Source organism: Suillus plorans, assembly GCF_016647745.1.
Source record: "Suillus plorans strain S12 chromosome Unknown HD556scaffold_36, whole genome shotgun sequence".
Classification (NCBI taxonomy): Eukaryota; Fungi; Basidiomycota; class Agaricomycetes; order Boletales; family Suillaceae; genus Suillus; species Suillus plorans.
Window position 1 is genome coordinate 235329 of NW_024537420.1, and position 12423 is coordinate 247751.

Consider the following 12423-nt stretch of genomic DNA (forward strand, 5'->3'; position numbering starts at 1 on the left):
CGAGGCATAACCACGGTGCAGTGACCAGTCAGCGACTCAGCGAGAAGACGTGCGAATCAGCGGTAAGTGTGAGAAAGTGGCGGCGCCACCGGTGAGCGCTGGTCTAAATGCACGTGACTTAGTCATTTTGACAATAGCCTGAGCGTAGATGCGGCCAAATAAAAATTCATTCACCCTATATGGCTCGGGAGAATACGTCAGATTATTCTAGGCAACGAAATTGTAATTGATAGAGGGATAAGGGAAAGTCATGAGAGAAAGTGCCCAGACTCCAATCAATTTCAGGAAAATGATGAGTAGTCTGTGTACACGGGAGACTGAATCACAAATTAATACCAGGCCACAGGATGGTCAATGAACGTTAACAACGGTCTCATGGCAAGGATGCTATTGACACCTGCTCATAGACATCAGTATGTACATACCAAGTACACAGAGCAGACATTGAAATTAGACTGTGGCAGGTCCCCCAGGTAGAAGCTCGTGCGCAGCCTACTAGCAGACTTTGGAATCATAGTAACTGCGCACTGGCACAAAGTATCATCGTGGGAATGGCTCACCCGCCGAAGTACTAGTGCGTACAGGCAAATCTCCAGGCTTCGGCTGCAATCTCTATTCTGAGAGATCACTGGATTTATTGCATGCAGTCTTTAGCACGGTCCAGAGGTGGAGTTTCACTGCCTTGAATCCAAGGCTATTACATATATATAGCCTTGATGATATCAGCCCATGCTATTGACGCCACAGAGACTGCTTACTGGAAATGCGTCAGCCGCTGGCCGCGCTGGGTTACTCTTGATGCTGTGGTAGATGGGAGACTACGGCAACTCATTGAATACTTACATATAAATCTCCTCTGACAGTTATCTGTAAAGCATTTCATAAACAACAACACGATTGTCATGTTAAGCATTCACAGTATGTGAGCAGTTCTCATGTGCGTGCTACAGAGCGACTGCGACCAGGAGTCGGCTGGAGGTATGATAAGGAGGGTACCACTGTCTTCCTCCTATTTTTTCCAGGTATGTATGCTTGTGGAAGAAGGCCGCAGCGGCGCAGCCCTTCATAACACTGGGAACTCGTGTACTTGGTGGAGACTGAGTCCTTGTTACAGGTCAACAGTTGCACTGAAAAGCCAATCGGGACTCGGCAAGCAAATTTCAAAAGTCACGTGCAAGCTCATCCTTGATCCGTAGTGTGACTCCTTAAGTTTTGACCACTAATACCATCTTCGAAGCTCAAGGTTTGACGACTGACTCAGAGAGACTAGCTACGTTTGACTTAGTCTTCCCGGCTTTTGCAGGATCCCATAAGCAATTTTTTTGTTCACGAAAACACAGGATCTTCCCTAAACTTTCACGTCACGGAACCCCAGTGTCCACGTCATACTGAACTCCTGGCGCCTGGCATCACATATAGTTGCACACAGGAGGAGTCGCCGCCACCATCATCATGTTTGCCTGAGGCTGGAAACTGTTAGCTCCGAACCTTCATGCCTCTGCCTCGTGGTTTTATTCAACCCCGCCAAGAGCCTCGAGGCATCCTGAGGCTTCTGATGCACTCCTGAAACAGATCTCAATAATTTTTCCGGCCCCTCATTGATATGGAATGCTTTGGCTTCCCTTTAATTTACCGCGTTTTGAACTTTTCCATCTCCTCTGAGAACGGAAGGGGTGTACGGGTTGATAAGGGAGAGCGGGATGGAGCATCTCTGGTGCATAGCTGCACATGTCATCTCTGATCGATAAGATCTATGCACAGGACCCCGACGTTTTGGCTCAAACATACCAAATATGCGAAGTCGGGAGGACATTCAAAGCTATTTTTGCAAAATAGTGAGTTTTCGCATTGCCAATCTTGTAAAATGCAGTAATTCTTTAGACGCCCGAGGTATTCTGATCATCGGAATGGGTCTCCTGGCATGGTTTTGGACTCCAGGTGAGCTGTCTGTCATGGAACATTGTTGCCCAAATCGTCCTCAACCTTGGCAAGACAACTAGTGCAAGCGTTGCAAGAAGAATTTATATAAAAGCCTCGTCCAGGCTAGTTTCTCCTTACTGCGAGTCACCGCGGGATCCAGATACTGGAGATTGTGACAATCGTTTCAACTTACCTTCGAATTTTTATGCCTCACTATTCTCTTTTGTGTCTCAGGCCATATTTCTAGCAACATTGCAGCCGCGAACTCACTTACTGTCCGCGACTTTTTGATATCAACTCCACCAAACAACCTCTCCTTATATCACAGTATGCCAGTATCGGATCGCAACCCATCGCAACCGACAAATCATCTCCCCTAAAGCACAACTATGGTTTACTATGCGTACATCGATGACGTACGTGCAAGAACCACTCTTCAATGCCTGTGATACCACACTGAACCTTTTTTTAGATCAGCGACGGCTCCTCCCCGCGATACATTGCTGTTTTCGCCAGCCGTGCAGTCGCCGATGAGTGGTGGCGTGGCGTGTCCACTTCCACCAATACGAAGTACTCGGACAGTATCAGACGTGTTGCCCCCCAGTTCTTTACCCACGACGTCAGCAAAGCCAGCGCTGCCTCCTCCATCACTGACACCCAAGTTGCATCTAGTTTTTTTGGCAAAGTGTTTTTCAGGCTACTGCCGAGTGATATCGGATTTAGTATCATTCCGATTCTAGATCTCGTGGATCATGTTAGCGGAAGCTTGTGAGTCATTTTGTTGTAGGTTCTTTCATAACTGCTCACAACGATCATGTTAAAGATTTTTCATCCGCTCCAAAGTCTCTCCTAACGAGTACTGGTACTGTCCTGGATCGTCGACAGGCAACGTCACGCCTAACTCCAAAGTCTATGTATCATGTACTGAGCGGACCCGCTTCCGGGTCCGCCTCATCAACGAACGCAAGGACACTACAGGGACCATCATGATTGGCTCTGACGACATCGCTATTACCTTAACTTTCACCAACCTATCCATCAGAGTCTCCCGCAGCGGCCATTTGATCGTTTCGAAAAACCCTGAGCTAGGGCTGAAGTTCAGTGACCTTGTGAACGGATTCGGGGTGGCGACTCCCTTGCTGGACAACGAGGGTCATCGCGAGAATGTAAAGGAACTCTTCAAGACGGATGATGGGGAAGAGTGGGAACTCGCTTGAACTGGTGTCATTTGATGTTGACAAAGCACGCGAAGTTGGCTTTTACTCTTATGATAGAAGCTACGTCAACTCGTTCTGCAACTACAAAAGCATGCCAGATGATGACATCATCTGGTAGGTATTTCTGGCAGCCATAATCTCGTGATGCTAAAAGCAAATATCTGGCTCAGCCAACGGGACTTTGAGTAACTTGACTTTATTCAAATGTAAATACACTCGGGAGCGCAGGTGAGAAACTCATAACATGGTCACTCGCAGACATTACAATATTGGGCGGCTGTTGATTCAAGTCTAACGCGGCACATCGAAGTCCTGGACAGACTGTCGATGGTGGGGCAGAAGGTGCGTTCGAGAAGTAGTTGGGGTTGAGACTGATTACTGATACCACAGACAGATATCTTGCGACACATGGGCGAGCTGTCCACCGTTGAAGTTCAGTGGCACGAGGAATGTTGGCAAACCACTTACACAGCTTAGAGTGCCACGCGCTACAGTTGCGGCCAGAGGGCTGGTGAATGGTAATAACAAGTTCTGACTGTCAGCAGTAGAGTGCTGATTATTCGATCGATGGCATGTCGCTATCATGGCATCTCGGTTGACGGTTAAGTATCCGCTAGGATCTGCACCTCTTGGTCGGACGCGTCGTGCCGGGTCAGGTCCGTTTAGGCGCCTCGGATATGATGACAAACTTTTTTTTGCCAATCAATTGATAAAGATCAGCAGACAGACAGACAAAGCCAAATTGTGGTACGGTCTGGACTCTGGGTGGCTCCGGGTTTGTGCAGCAGTGTGCACTGGGTAACTATACCACCATATTGATGTTACTCATACTCACGACATTATAATCAGGTGGCTGCAAGCTACAGGAGTAGATACGCGCGGACGATCGGTACATGTTTTCCTTGTCCATATCTAATTCTTCCGATGAAACTCCTCCTAGCAATGATGGAAGACATGGCTGTAGTCAACTAAAATTCTAGTCAAACTCTATGCCACTGTACACCTGTTGTGTCTCTTCTGTTGCTCCGACTCGGACTCCTCTCAAAGGGTGGCGTTCCGTGTTTCGCGGTCTGCCTCAGGTCACGACGAACGAGGTCACGATCCTTTATTGGTCTACCAAGGGACACCATACCATGCGCCCCGTGCCAAGACGAAAGGCAAAGAGCCTAAGTTGATGCATTCTTTTGATGCTACAGAGGACGATAACCTGGACCAGGTTCAATTCGAATGTTTCAAATCTGATTATCTGCCGGCCTGACTCGGAGTCTTTATATACTGTCTCATGTAATAAAGCTGCCATAATTACAAGGTGGTTGTCTTGGTCTTGTGTACGGATTTTTGTCCGACCTTCACGTAGCTTCCGTTTTTTCGCGTTGATTCCGCCGTCGATCCGGTTGTAAGATCAGCTAGTCACGAGAGTTGAACGTGTACCAGAAAGTTGGATAGACCCGGCCGGACCCAGCCGGACTGAGCCGTCATTCCCAAATTCTCAATCTTTCTTGGACATTCTGCCAACGTTCCGCCGAGTTCTGCTTGTCGTATACTTGCCTAAACCTTGAGCAGGGAACACGCCTACACCACGCTAAACTAGCTAAACTAGCCAATGCTACTCTTATTTTAAGGAATTGAAGAACATAGCATCGTACAGGATCCGCCACCATCAACACTGTCCACGACCGTGACCGTTCATGTGTTGACCTCGAGGCTCGTTGAAGTTTTGGGACAGTTGGGAGGCTTTTAAAGGCGCCTCCAGTGCTGTGGCGTCATGGCTCCACCGTGTCTCTGTGCCAAGTGGATCAAGGCCAACCCCAGATTTTCATCTCAGCTGGTATCTTCGGTGGTGATCTGAGCTATCGGCGCCCTCTTTCCGGTCACGCACGAGGCCAGGTACAGTGCACTTTCGATGCCGCGGCCAGGTCTTCGTGGAAGAGACTACAACCTAGTTTGTATTGTACCGATATTCCAATCCGGACCATAGTTCCTATCTTCCCACAACCCTCGAGGTTATGGTGCACAAGCTTACGATAGATACTACTTAAAGCCACTCCAGCAGTATAAAAGTCTCTTCCATTTTGCTCCCTGAGACTTCCACTTCCTCAGCGCTTCCTTTATTATTGTTACAAAACATGGCATACTCCCCATACGACGCCTATGATTCCTATGACGACTACGACTCCTACAGCCGTCCTCGCAAGCAGTCGTTTGGATACAGAGCGACCACTCCTATCGGTGGCTACCCATACGATCCACGGTTGGGAGCAACGTACAGTGAGCCAATGATGCGCGGAGAGGTGCCACAATACTTATTCATGTTCGTTGTCATTTGCTCATGTTTAATTTCGAAAGCGTTACTCTTCATCAGCCTACCCGATGTACCCGTCCAACCGTAGCATGTATCGGACACCCAATCACAGCGCGAATTATCTTCGTAAGTCTGGAACTTGGACGCATTCAGACAGGCTCTGACCTTTATTAGCGTATGATGATATGGATTACCGTACTGGAACTCCCGGCCTCTATCCCCCTCTCGTGCAACCCTTAGCAATGGGTAGACCGCGCCGGGCATCATCAGTATCTTACTCACCAAGGCCGCCAGCATTCGGAGACCCCTTCCGCAGAAATAGCCCCCCTCAGGTTAGATTCAAGCGTAAGGGTGCCTTCCGGAGCGGAATCACCCTTGGTGAAGCACAAGCCAATGTTCGATTGGCTGGACACGACTCATACACCTTCAATGATCTCGGTGTTGATCACCGAGGCAAGATCTATGTGAAGATGTCGGTGAGTACAATATGGATCTGATCTCCAGCTAAAGCCTCAATTGTCCATCTCAAAGTGGCCGGGATATTCACCACTCAATTACGAGATACCTGTTGATGGCTATGGGGGTCTCATCGACCTTCAATCGTTGACGCGCAGGATCGGACGTGCGGTTTCACATTATCTTCAGGTGATTATTCAATGGTATCTTTTCAGTATAGAGATTTCTCATGCACTATGTACATAGGCCAACATCATCCCTATACCAATGGATCGTATCGAGCTATCGCACATGGAAGAAGTCGGCATGGGTACATGGCATCTCAAGATGACAACAAATTGAACAATATCCTGTCCCGTGCGTAACCGCCTGCAGCGAGAAATTCTCAGCGTACTTTATTATATATCTGTCCTTGATAATCTATTCATACTGCAGCTACACTCGTGGATGCCTGGTGTATCATCATCTCTGCGCCTTTCGAGCCGTGCTCAGTTGTACAAGAGACCAAACCATGTGTGTATCATATTACGTCACGAATCTTACGAACTTTTACGAGGTGTCGTCTATGTATTGGAAGGAAATGCATGTTATATATCACCAAACGCAACAAGATATGTCCGCAGTTACACAAGTGCCGATCGCTGCTTCCGCCTCCTGTTGGACTCTCCCTTCTGACGAGGCGAGCTGCGAATACCAAGGGCACGTTTCACTTTAGTCATGAATGGTAGGTGGGTTTCCCTGTCCCTTCCCTATCACAAGATATGGCAACAAGCAACGGAAATGAAGACACGTAGACTAACCATGGGACGAAGTTCTTGCTTCGCATGCTTCTTGCCTTGTCTGGATGTCCTGGGATTGGAAAGTGCCGCGTCTGTAGAAGGGCCACGGGTACATTAAACTCGGCACATATCGGTAATTGCCTAAGTGACAAACTTACTCTTGTCTCTACTAAAGAAGCGCAATTTGCGGCGAGCAGGTGCATGATTCCGTTCACGGTGATGTTCATTACTCTGGAAAAGATTCATATTGATTGCAAGTGATCGATATATGGTAAAGTTTTGGTAGAGGGCAAAGGGTCACGGTTAAATGTTGCGGAACTTATGGAACGTAGTTGTTATGTACTATTCAGAAGCTCCACCATGGGAATGATGTGGTTGTCTACGGTGGATAAGTGGAACTTGCATCGTCATGATATCCACCGGTGAAGTGATTTGCGCCCGCCCGTGGGGCTGAGGGCTGTCATGGGTTGTCATCTTGTGCTGCGGCCGATATGATGCCAGATTTACGGCTTGTTTGTGATTATTTGTAGTAAGAATGATTTCATATCAAAGGCTTTCTGATCTGTTCTGATCGTTCGCGCAGGAGATTCGAGAAACCGCGGTGATCATCTGCATGTTTTCAGATGAGGATACAACCCTCGTTCATGCCGTGCAGAAGCAATATGCTTCCCTGAACCTCAAGTTACCAACCGGAACTTTCACGATTCTAGCTGCAATCGCCTTGATTTCGTCTGATTCTTTAACAATTCAGCCAAAGATCATCGGATTAGCTACGGGATGCAAGTGCCTTCCAAAGGACAAGCTTCCCCTGCAAGGCGAGGCTGTGCATGATAGTCATGCAGAAGTTCTCGCTCGCCGCTGCGCCATTCGCTGGTTGATCGAAGAGATCGGTAGGGCGGCCTCTGGTGGATCGCATTGGCATTCTGCGTGGATAACAAAAATGGCAGATGATCGCTATCGTCTTAAAGACGGCGTCTACATGATCATGTATATATCGACACTTCCTTGTGAGAAGCACTAGCCTTGTTTGTTGCGCGTGTCTCATTTCAACCGATCAATGTTAAGGCGGAGACGCTTCTATGCGGTTCCTCGCTACCTTCCAAGATGAGGAGATGGCGGCACTGAAGGACTCTGCAGTGTTCCCACCTTTGGCCCCCGATGTTGCGTCCAGAGGGCGAGATAATTACTCCCTTTTCGGTGTTCTCCGTACGAAGCCCGGGCGTGCTGACTCTCCTCAGACACTGTCGTTGTCTTGCAGCGACAAAATAGCACGCTGGAACGTACTCGGAATACAGGGGGCTTTAGGCTCAGCCTTTTTTCACCCGATCTATTTGAAAAAGATAATCATCGGCGAAGTCCCGCTAGATCTGCACGACGTCGTAAAGTCTGACTGTGAACGAGCGTTCTGGGGGCGTCTGCAAGAAATCGATGGTGCATATGTTGTTCGATCATAAAGTAATGCTTACGATCGTGACATATCTTGCACAGGCCTTCCCGAGGGATACAAATTGGGTCGGCCGGAAGTCCAGTTTACGTCGGTTGGGTTTATCCATTCAAGATCAGCGCAAGAACATTCTTCTCCTGCTCAAAGATCGTGCAATGAATGTAGGTATATATTCATCTTGCATTGTCTCTCTTAAATGCTTTATCATCAGCTTTGACTTGGGTCGCAGACTCTGCGTCACCACATGAGGTACTGATAAACGGCCTCAAACGAGGCGTCTCTCCCAAACATCGCTACAAGACGATGTTCTGGTAAGCAAGCAGTTAATCAACTTTTTCTGCAAACTATCTTATGCAACATTTTGGCAATTCGAAGGCCCAGGCTCTCAAAGGTCTCCTTGTTTCACCTGTACAGAAAGACGAGGAGCATAGAGAACCTGCCACTTGAAAGGTAAGGATCCAGAACAAAGAGGGGGCGATCCCTAGCACTCACAATTTGTTATGTAGTGAAACAATGACATATTACCAAGTGAAAGAGAGCATGACCCAGTATCAGATGGCAAAAAACTGTTTGCTAGGGAAAGATCGACCTTTTTCAGGGTGGATTCGAAGTGGAGCTCGATGGGAGAACTTCGGTACTAGTAGCGATAACGGACAACAAAGTACTGACATTACGAATTAAACGCCAAAAAGAAAAGCAACGAAAGCGCATGTATGTAAGTAAGTGGAATACAACGTGATCAATAGCTGGGGTATATATTAAGAAACACAGCAAATTGTTATATGTGACGTTCCAAGGCGTTTCCAAAACACCCAGAGATACAAGGAAACTGGGCAACCGTTGGCATTATGCCTATAAATCCTTATCCTTGTCAGAGGATTCGGCTTCTGCGAGCAGTTCATCAAGGGAGGTAGTTGGTAACGTCTGGGCCAATAATAATGGCGTCCCGACAAGTGATTCACCATCTGTAAATGTGGGACTTGATCTGCCAGAGCGACTGTTGCCATTGTTACTATTATTATTACTGCCGTCCGCAAGCTCCTTTCGAAGTGCCTCTAATTCGCGTTCGAATCTTCGAGGGAGAAAAGTCAGATTCTGTGCAAAGAACCCTGAGTCGAGGATGCTTACTTGCGACCGAATACCTCGATGTAGAATCCGCCACCGTTCCACACGCTCACAGAGAATATAAACAAAAGGAACGCTCCACTCCACATAGGGCTATCATACAACAAGAACACCGCAGGCAGTTCTGTAAGGAGAGAGTATACTGAAGGAACATTAACATGGCTGAGTTGTAACGTTGAATTTCACTTACCAAGTTGCCCCGTCATGAATGAAGATTCACGGTACTTTGGAGGAACTGTCGACAAAGCTCGCCCAATGGCACTACGCTTGTCATTCAAAAGGAAAGAAAAGGACGTCGTTCGCTGGCCAGATGCAATCTTGCTTCGACGATCTACCAGTACAAATTTCCAGTACATCAACTGCCAACAGATATCTAGATGTCCAGTCATGTTCAGTCATCAAGACCATCAACATGAAGCTTACATATAGCGCCGCTCATAAGGAGAGCACGGACTGGATTGAGGTACGGGAGTGCCTTCAGCGCGGGGAATCTGTCTTCTGCATTCGGATAGAAGTGCCTGTACATAGTGGTTAATAATTGTATGGAGAAGACCAACTATAACTGACCTGATCACTGTGAATGTAAAAGGCGCGTATATATGCACGAATAACGACGTGACTTTATCCGTGTCATGAAAAACAAGGCTGTTCCTCCAAGTGATAACAGCACTAGCGAGCGAGCCGTGTGATAAACTATAACAAGCCATGAACAGCGCTGTATTTGATGGGAAGAACCACATGTAGATGAAGTTGAGGATCGTGACGTAGTAGCAGAGATCGAACAGGAAATAATGCCATGACCGCTTCTTGTATTGGTAGGCACGAAGAGGAAGGAGATATAAGCCTTGCACTGTATATGCGATATGGATCCATCTGCATACAAGACATCAGTCACCACCAAACGCAAAGAACTTTCAAGGATGCATACTGTGGTGCTAAGCCAAAGAGCAACGCCGACACGAGGAGGGACATGACGCTAAAGAAAAACGACACTTTATCACGAGTTCTCACTACCTTGGCGGAATGCCACGATTCCGCTAGGTTTTGCATACGAAGCGAAACCTGTCATCGACGCGTTAAATCTTGATGAAAGCCACAGGATCCGAAAGTACCTTCAGCTTGAAGTTTTTGATCTCGCGATCAAAATTCTCTGCTAGTACATCGCTTGATTGCACACGTTTCTTCAAGGCTTCCTCGGCTTTCGATTTCAATCTATCGCTGTGCTTCTGTATCTGCCGCTGGAGTAAGTCCAGCCGAGAGTCAAAGAATGTCTCCATCGTATCTATCGCAAAAGCAGGTCAGATTTTGGGGTAGCCATGACAAGATGATAGGGCAGAAGACTTGCCTAGCAAGGTAAAAGCGCCTGTCTCGTCTCGTATAAAGCGTTCGAAAGGTGCAGAAAAGTATCCTGCCCCGGTCGCTGGCCCAGGAGACTCCATTCTTAAAGTTGGGGACGGTGGCCTTGAAACCGTTGTGGAAGTCTGAGCCTTTGCGAGTGCAAAACAGGCTTATACGGAGTGGCACTCTAAACCAGTGGCGCTTGTCAAAGGGCAGTGCGTCACACGCCGACATAAATGTATGCTTATGTCACCACGAGCCTCTCAGAGTCTCGACTTCTTTTGGATTCGACTTCGAAGTATGTACAGTATTTATTGACCTTTGGACCTCCGTAATAATACTGTCGTTCCCCGTACCTGACTTAGCAGAAATCAGTACTAGTAACGTAGTCAGCTAATCAACTTTGTTCTATCGTTAGTCCGCGTTTAGGTAACTCTAAATCTTAACGAGAGGGTTCAGATAAATGACTTAGGTTTTGTGGACGAGCACCAGAACAGGTATGGTCTGTCCAGTATATAGAATTCAAGACACAATCACGACAGGTAACGCGGTGCAATGCTCTATGTAGGTTACAGCCATTGCTCACATCAACGAAAGGTCGCCAAACTTCTCTTTGTAACCTGGAAGTATTGCTCAAGCGAAATGAAATATAACACAATTCGATGAACATACCAGGTACAGTCCATTTGCCTTTCTGGACCATGGTCTCGACTGCTTCCAGTATCCGTGGGTGGGCATTGCCGACATCCTCCACCTGAGCAAGTAAACAAACAAAATTAGAATAGATTCCAAGACTAAGAGGAGAAGACGTACCGTCAAGTCTTCGAACGGACGGGCCTCTTCGATGTTAGCAAGCGTTGCCTGCAACTCCTTGAGTTCCACGTCAATTTGGGCGGCTGTCGCTTGGGCTTTCTCAACCTGCGTTGATCATAAAGATACTTAGTCACGACACCACAACCTTGAGCGAGTAGAGGTCATACCGCTTTGGCCTCGAAAGTTTCGATGGCTTTGACGTGGGCAGATACGTCGTACGTAACAACCTTGAACTCCTTCAATAGCTTCTCGGCTTCGTCGACAATTGCCTTGTTCTTCAAGACAGTGCGGTAGTGCGCGAGGTCAACAGTGGTAGGTTGAGATGCATATTGCGACTGGAGGCGTTGAGCATCCCCGTGCCGTTTGCGGAATGCCTGCAGAGCAGCGATGGTATCTGCAAATGCAAAACCTCTATCAGCCTAGCTGCAACTTTTACAAGTTGAGGTTCATGCCTTTTCCGAGCCCAAGTGTCGAGTAAATGCGGGTGAAGTCCTGTTAGCGGGGAAACGAAGATGAGCGATGGCGCGACCCAGCACGAAAAAAAACGAGACTTACAACCGCGGCTACTGCTGCTTTTGATGCCATGGTTTAGAGAAAGGCGGGAAATAATACGAGTAGCTGGGACACTAGAGGCACGCGTTGGCTACCCACAAATAATAATGCTGCAAAGGAACGACTGAAACGAGCGCAGGCAAGGCCGGGAATTGCCGATCCCGTTTATTCCGACTCTCAACGAAACTTGACAGACGCGTGCAAAGTCCAAGCTGCAATGCTTCATTAATTCAATTTCTATAGTCTCCTCTGCTTTACACAAAGGTTCTATTCCCGAATACTGCATTTAAGGTCCGTCGGAAGACACTGAGGTGAACCTGGCTTCGCTGCAGGCATGCGCTCAATGATAGTCTCGTTACTCGTAAAAACTTGTGAAGTTTGAACTAATGTCTCGAACATTCAGCTCACAATGTCCCTTCGAGTTGAAGCAACCATCGAAGTCTTCAGTGTGAGATCCAGATATCCAAGAAGCACCAG

General features: G+C 47.6%; 5 protein-coding genes across 5 annotated transcripts; 3 read left to right on the forward strand and 2 right to left on the reverse strand.

Annotated features, from left to right (window-relative positions):
• Positions 1 to 2088: 2088 nt before the first annotated feature.
• On the forward strand, positions 2089 to 3338 carry HD556DRAFT_559982 (uncharacterized protein). Its single transcript, XM_041310951.1, has 3 exons — positions 2089 to 2336; positions 2393 to 2688; positions 2744 to 3338. Exons 1-3 carry the CDS (start codon positions 2310 to 2312, stop codon positions 3135 to 3137), a joined length of 717 nt encoding a protein of 238 aa, XP_041159082.1. The 5' UTR covers positions 2089 to 2309; the 3' UTR covers positions 3138 to 3338.
• A 1925-nt stretch (positions 3339 to 5263) lies between these two features.
• Positions 5264 to 6237, forward strand: HD556DRAFT_1444471 (uncharacterized protein; the record flags this gene model as incomplete). The annotated part of the gene is made up of 5 exons (XM_041306783.1): positions 5264 to 5428; positions 5484 to 5565; positions 5614 to 5915; positions 5971 to 6084; positions 6142 to 6237. The coding sequence occupies 5 exons, from the start codon at positions 5264 to 5266 to the stop codon at positions 6235 to 6237; spliced, it is 759 nt and encodes a 252-aa protein (XP_041159083.1).
• Positions 6238 to 7013: 776 nt separating this feature from the next.
• HD556DRAFT_560225 (adenosine deaminase/editase) lies at positions 7014 to 8944 on the forward strand. Its single transcript, XM_041310953.1, has 7 exons — positions 7014 to 7203; positions 7258 to 7681; positions 7740 to 8105; positions 8163 to 8279; positions 8330 to 8429; positions 8494 to 8568; positions 8625 to 8944. The coding sequence occupies exons 2-7, from the start codon at positions 7288 to 7290 to the stop codon at positions 8797 to 8799; spliced, it is 1227 nt and encodes a 408-aa protein (XP_041159084.1). The 5' UTR covers positions 7014 to 7203; positions 7258 to 7287; the 3' UTR covers positions 8800 to 8944.
• On the reverse strand, positions 8885 to 10837 carry HD556DRAFT_559481 (uncharacterized protein). Its single transcript, XM_041310949.1, has 8 exons — positions 10589 to 10837; positions 10356 to 10525; positions 10172 to 10305; positions 9811 to 10116; positions 9667 to 9761; positions 9434 to 9616; positions 9247 to 9385; positions 8885 to 9190 (listed from the first exon to the last, which is right to left on the reverse strand). The coding sequence occupies exons 1-8, from the start codon at positions 10680 to 10682 to the stop codon at positions 8971 to 8973; spliced, it is 1341 nt and encodes a 446-aa protein (XP_041159085.1). The 5' UTR covers positions 10683 to 10837; the 3' UTR covers positions 8885 to 8970.
• On the reverse strand, positions 10788 to 12087 carry HD556DRAFT_1293594 (ATP7, subunit D of the stator stalk of mitochondrial F1F0 ATP synthase). The gene is made up of 6 exons (XM_041299406.1): positions 11950 to 12087; positions 11847 to 11886; positions 11562 to 11788; positions 11395 to 11499; positions 11254 to 11335; positions 10788 to 11201 (listed from the first exon to the last, which is right to left on the reverse strand). Exons 1-6 carry the CDS (start codon positions 11977 to 11979, stop codon positions 11164 to 11166), a joined length of 522 nt encoding a protein of 173 aa, XP_041159086.1. The 5' UTR covers positions 11980 to 12087; the 3' UTR covers positions 10788 to 11163.
• Between the last annotated feature and the right edge of the window lie 336 nt (positions 12088 to 12423).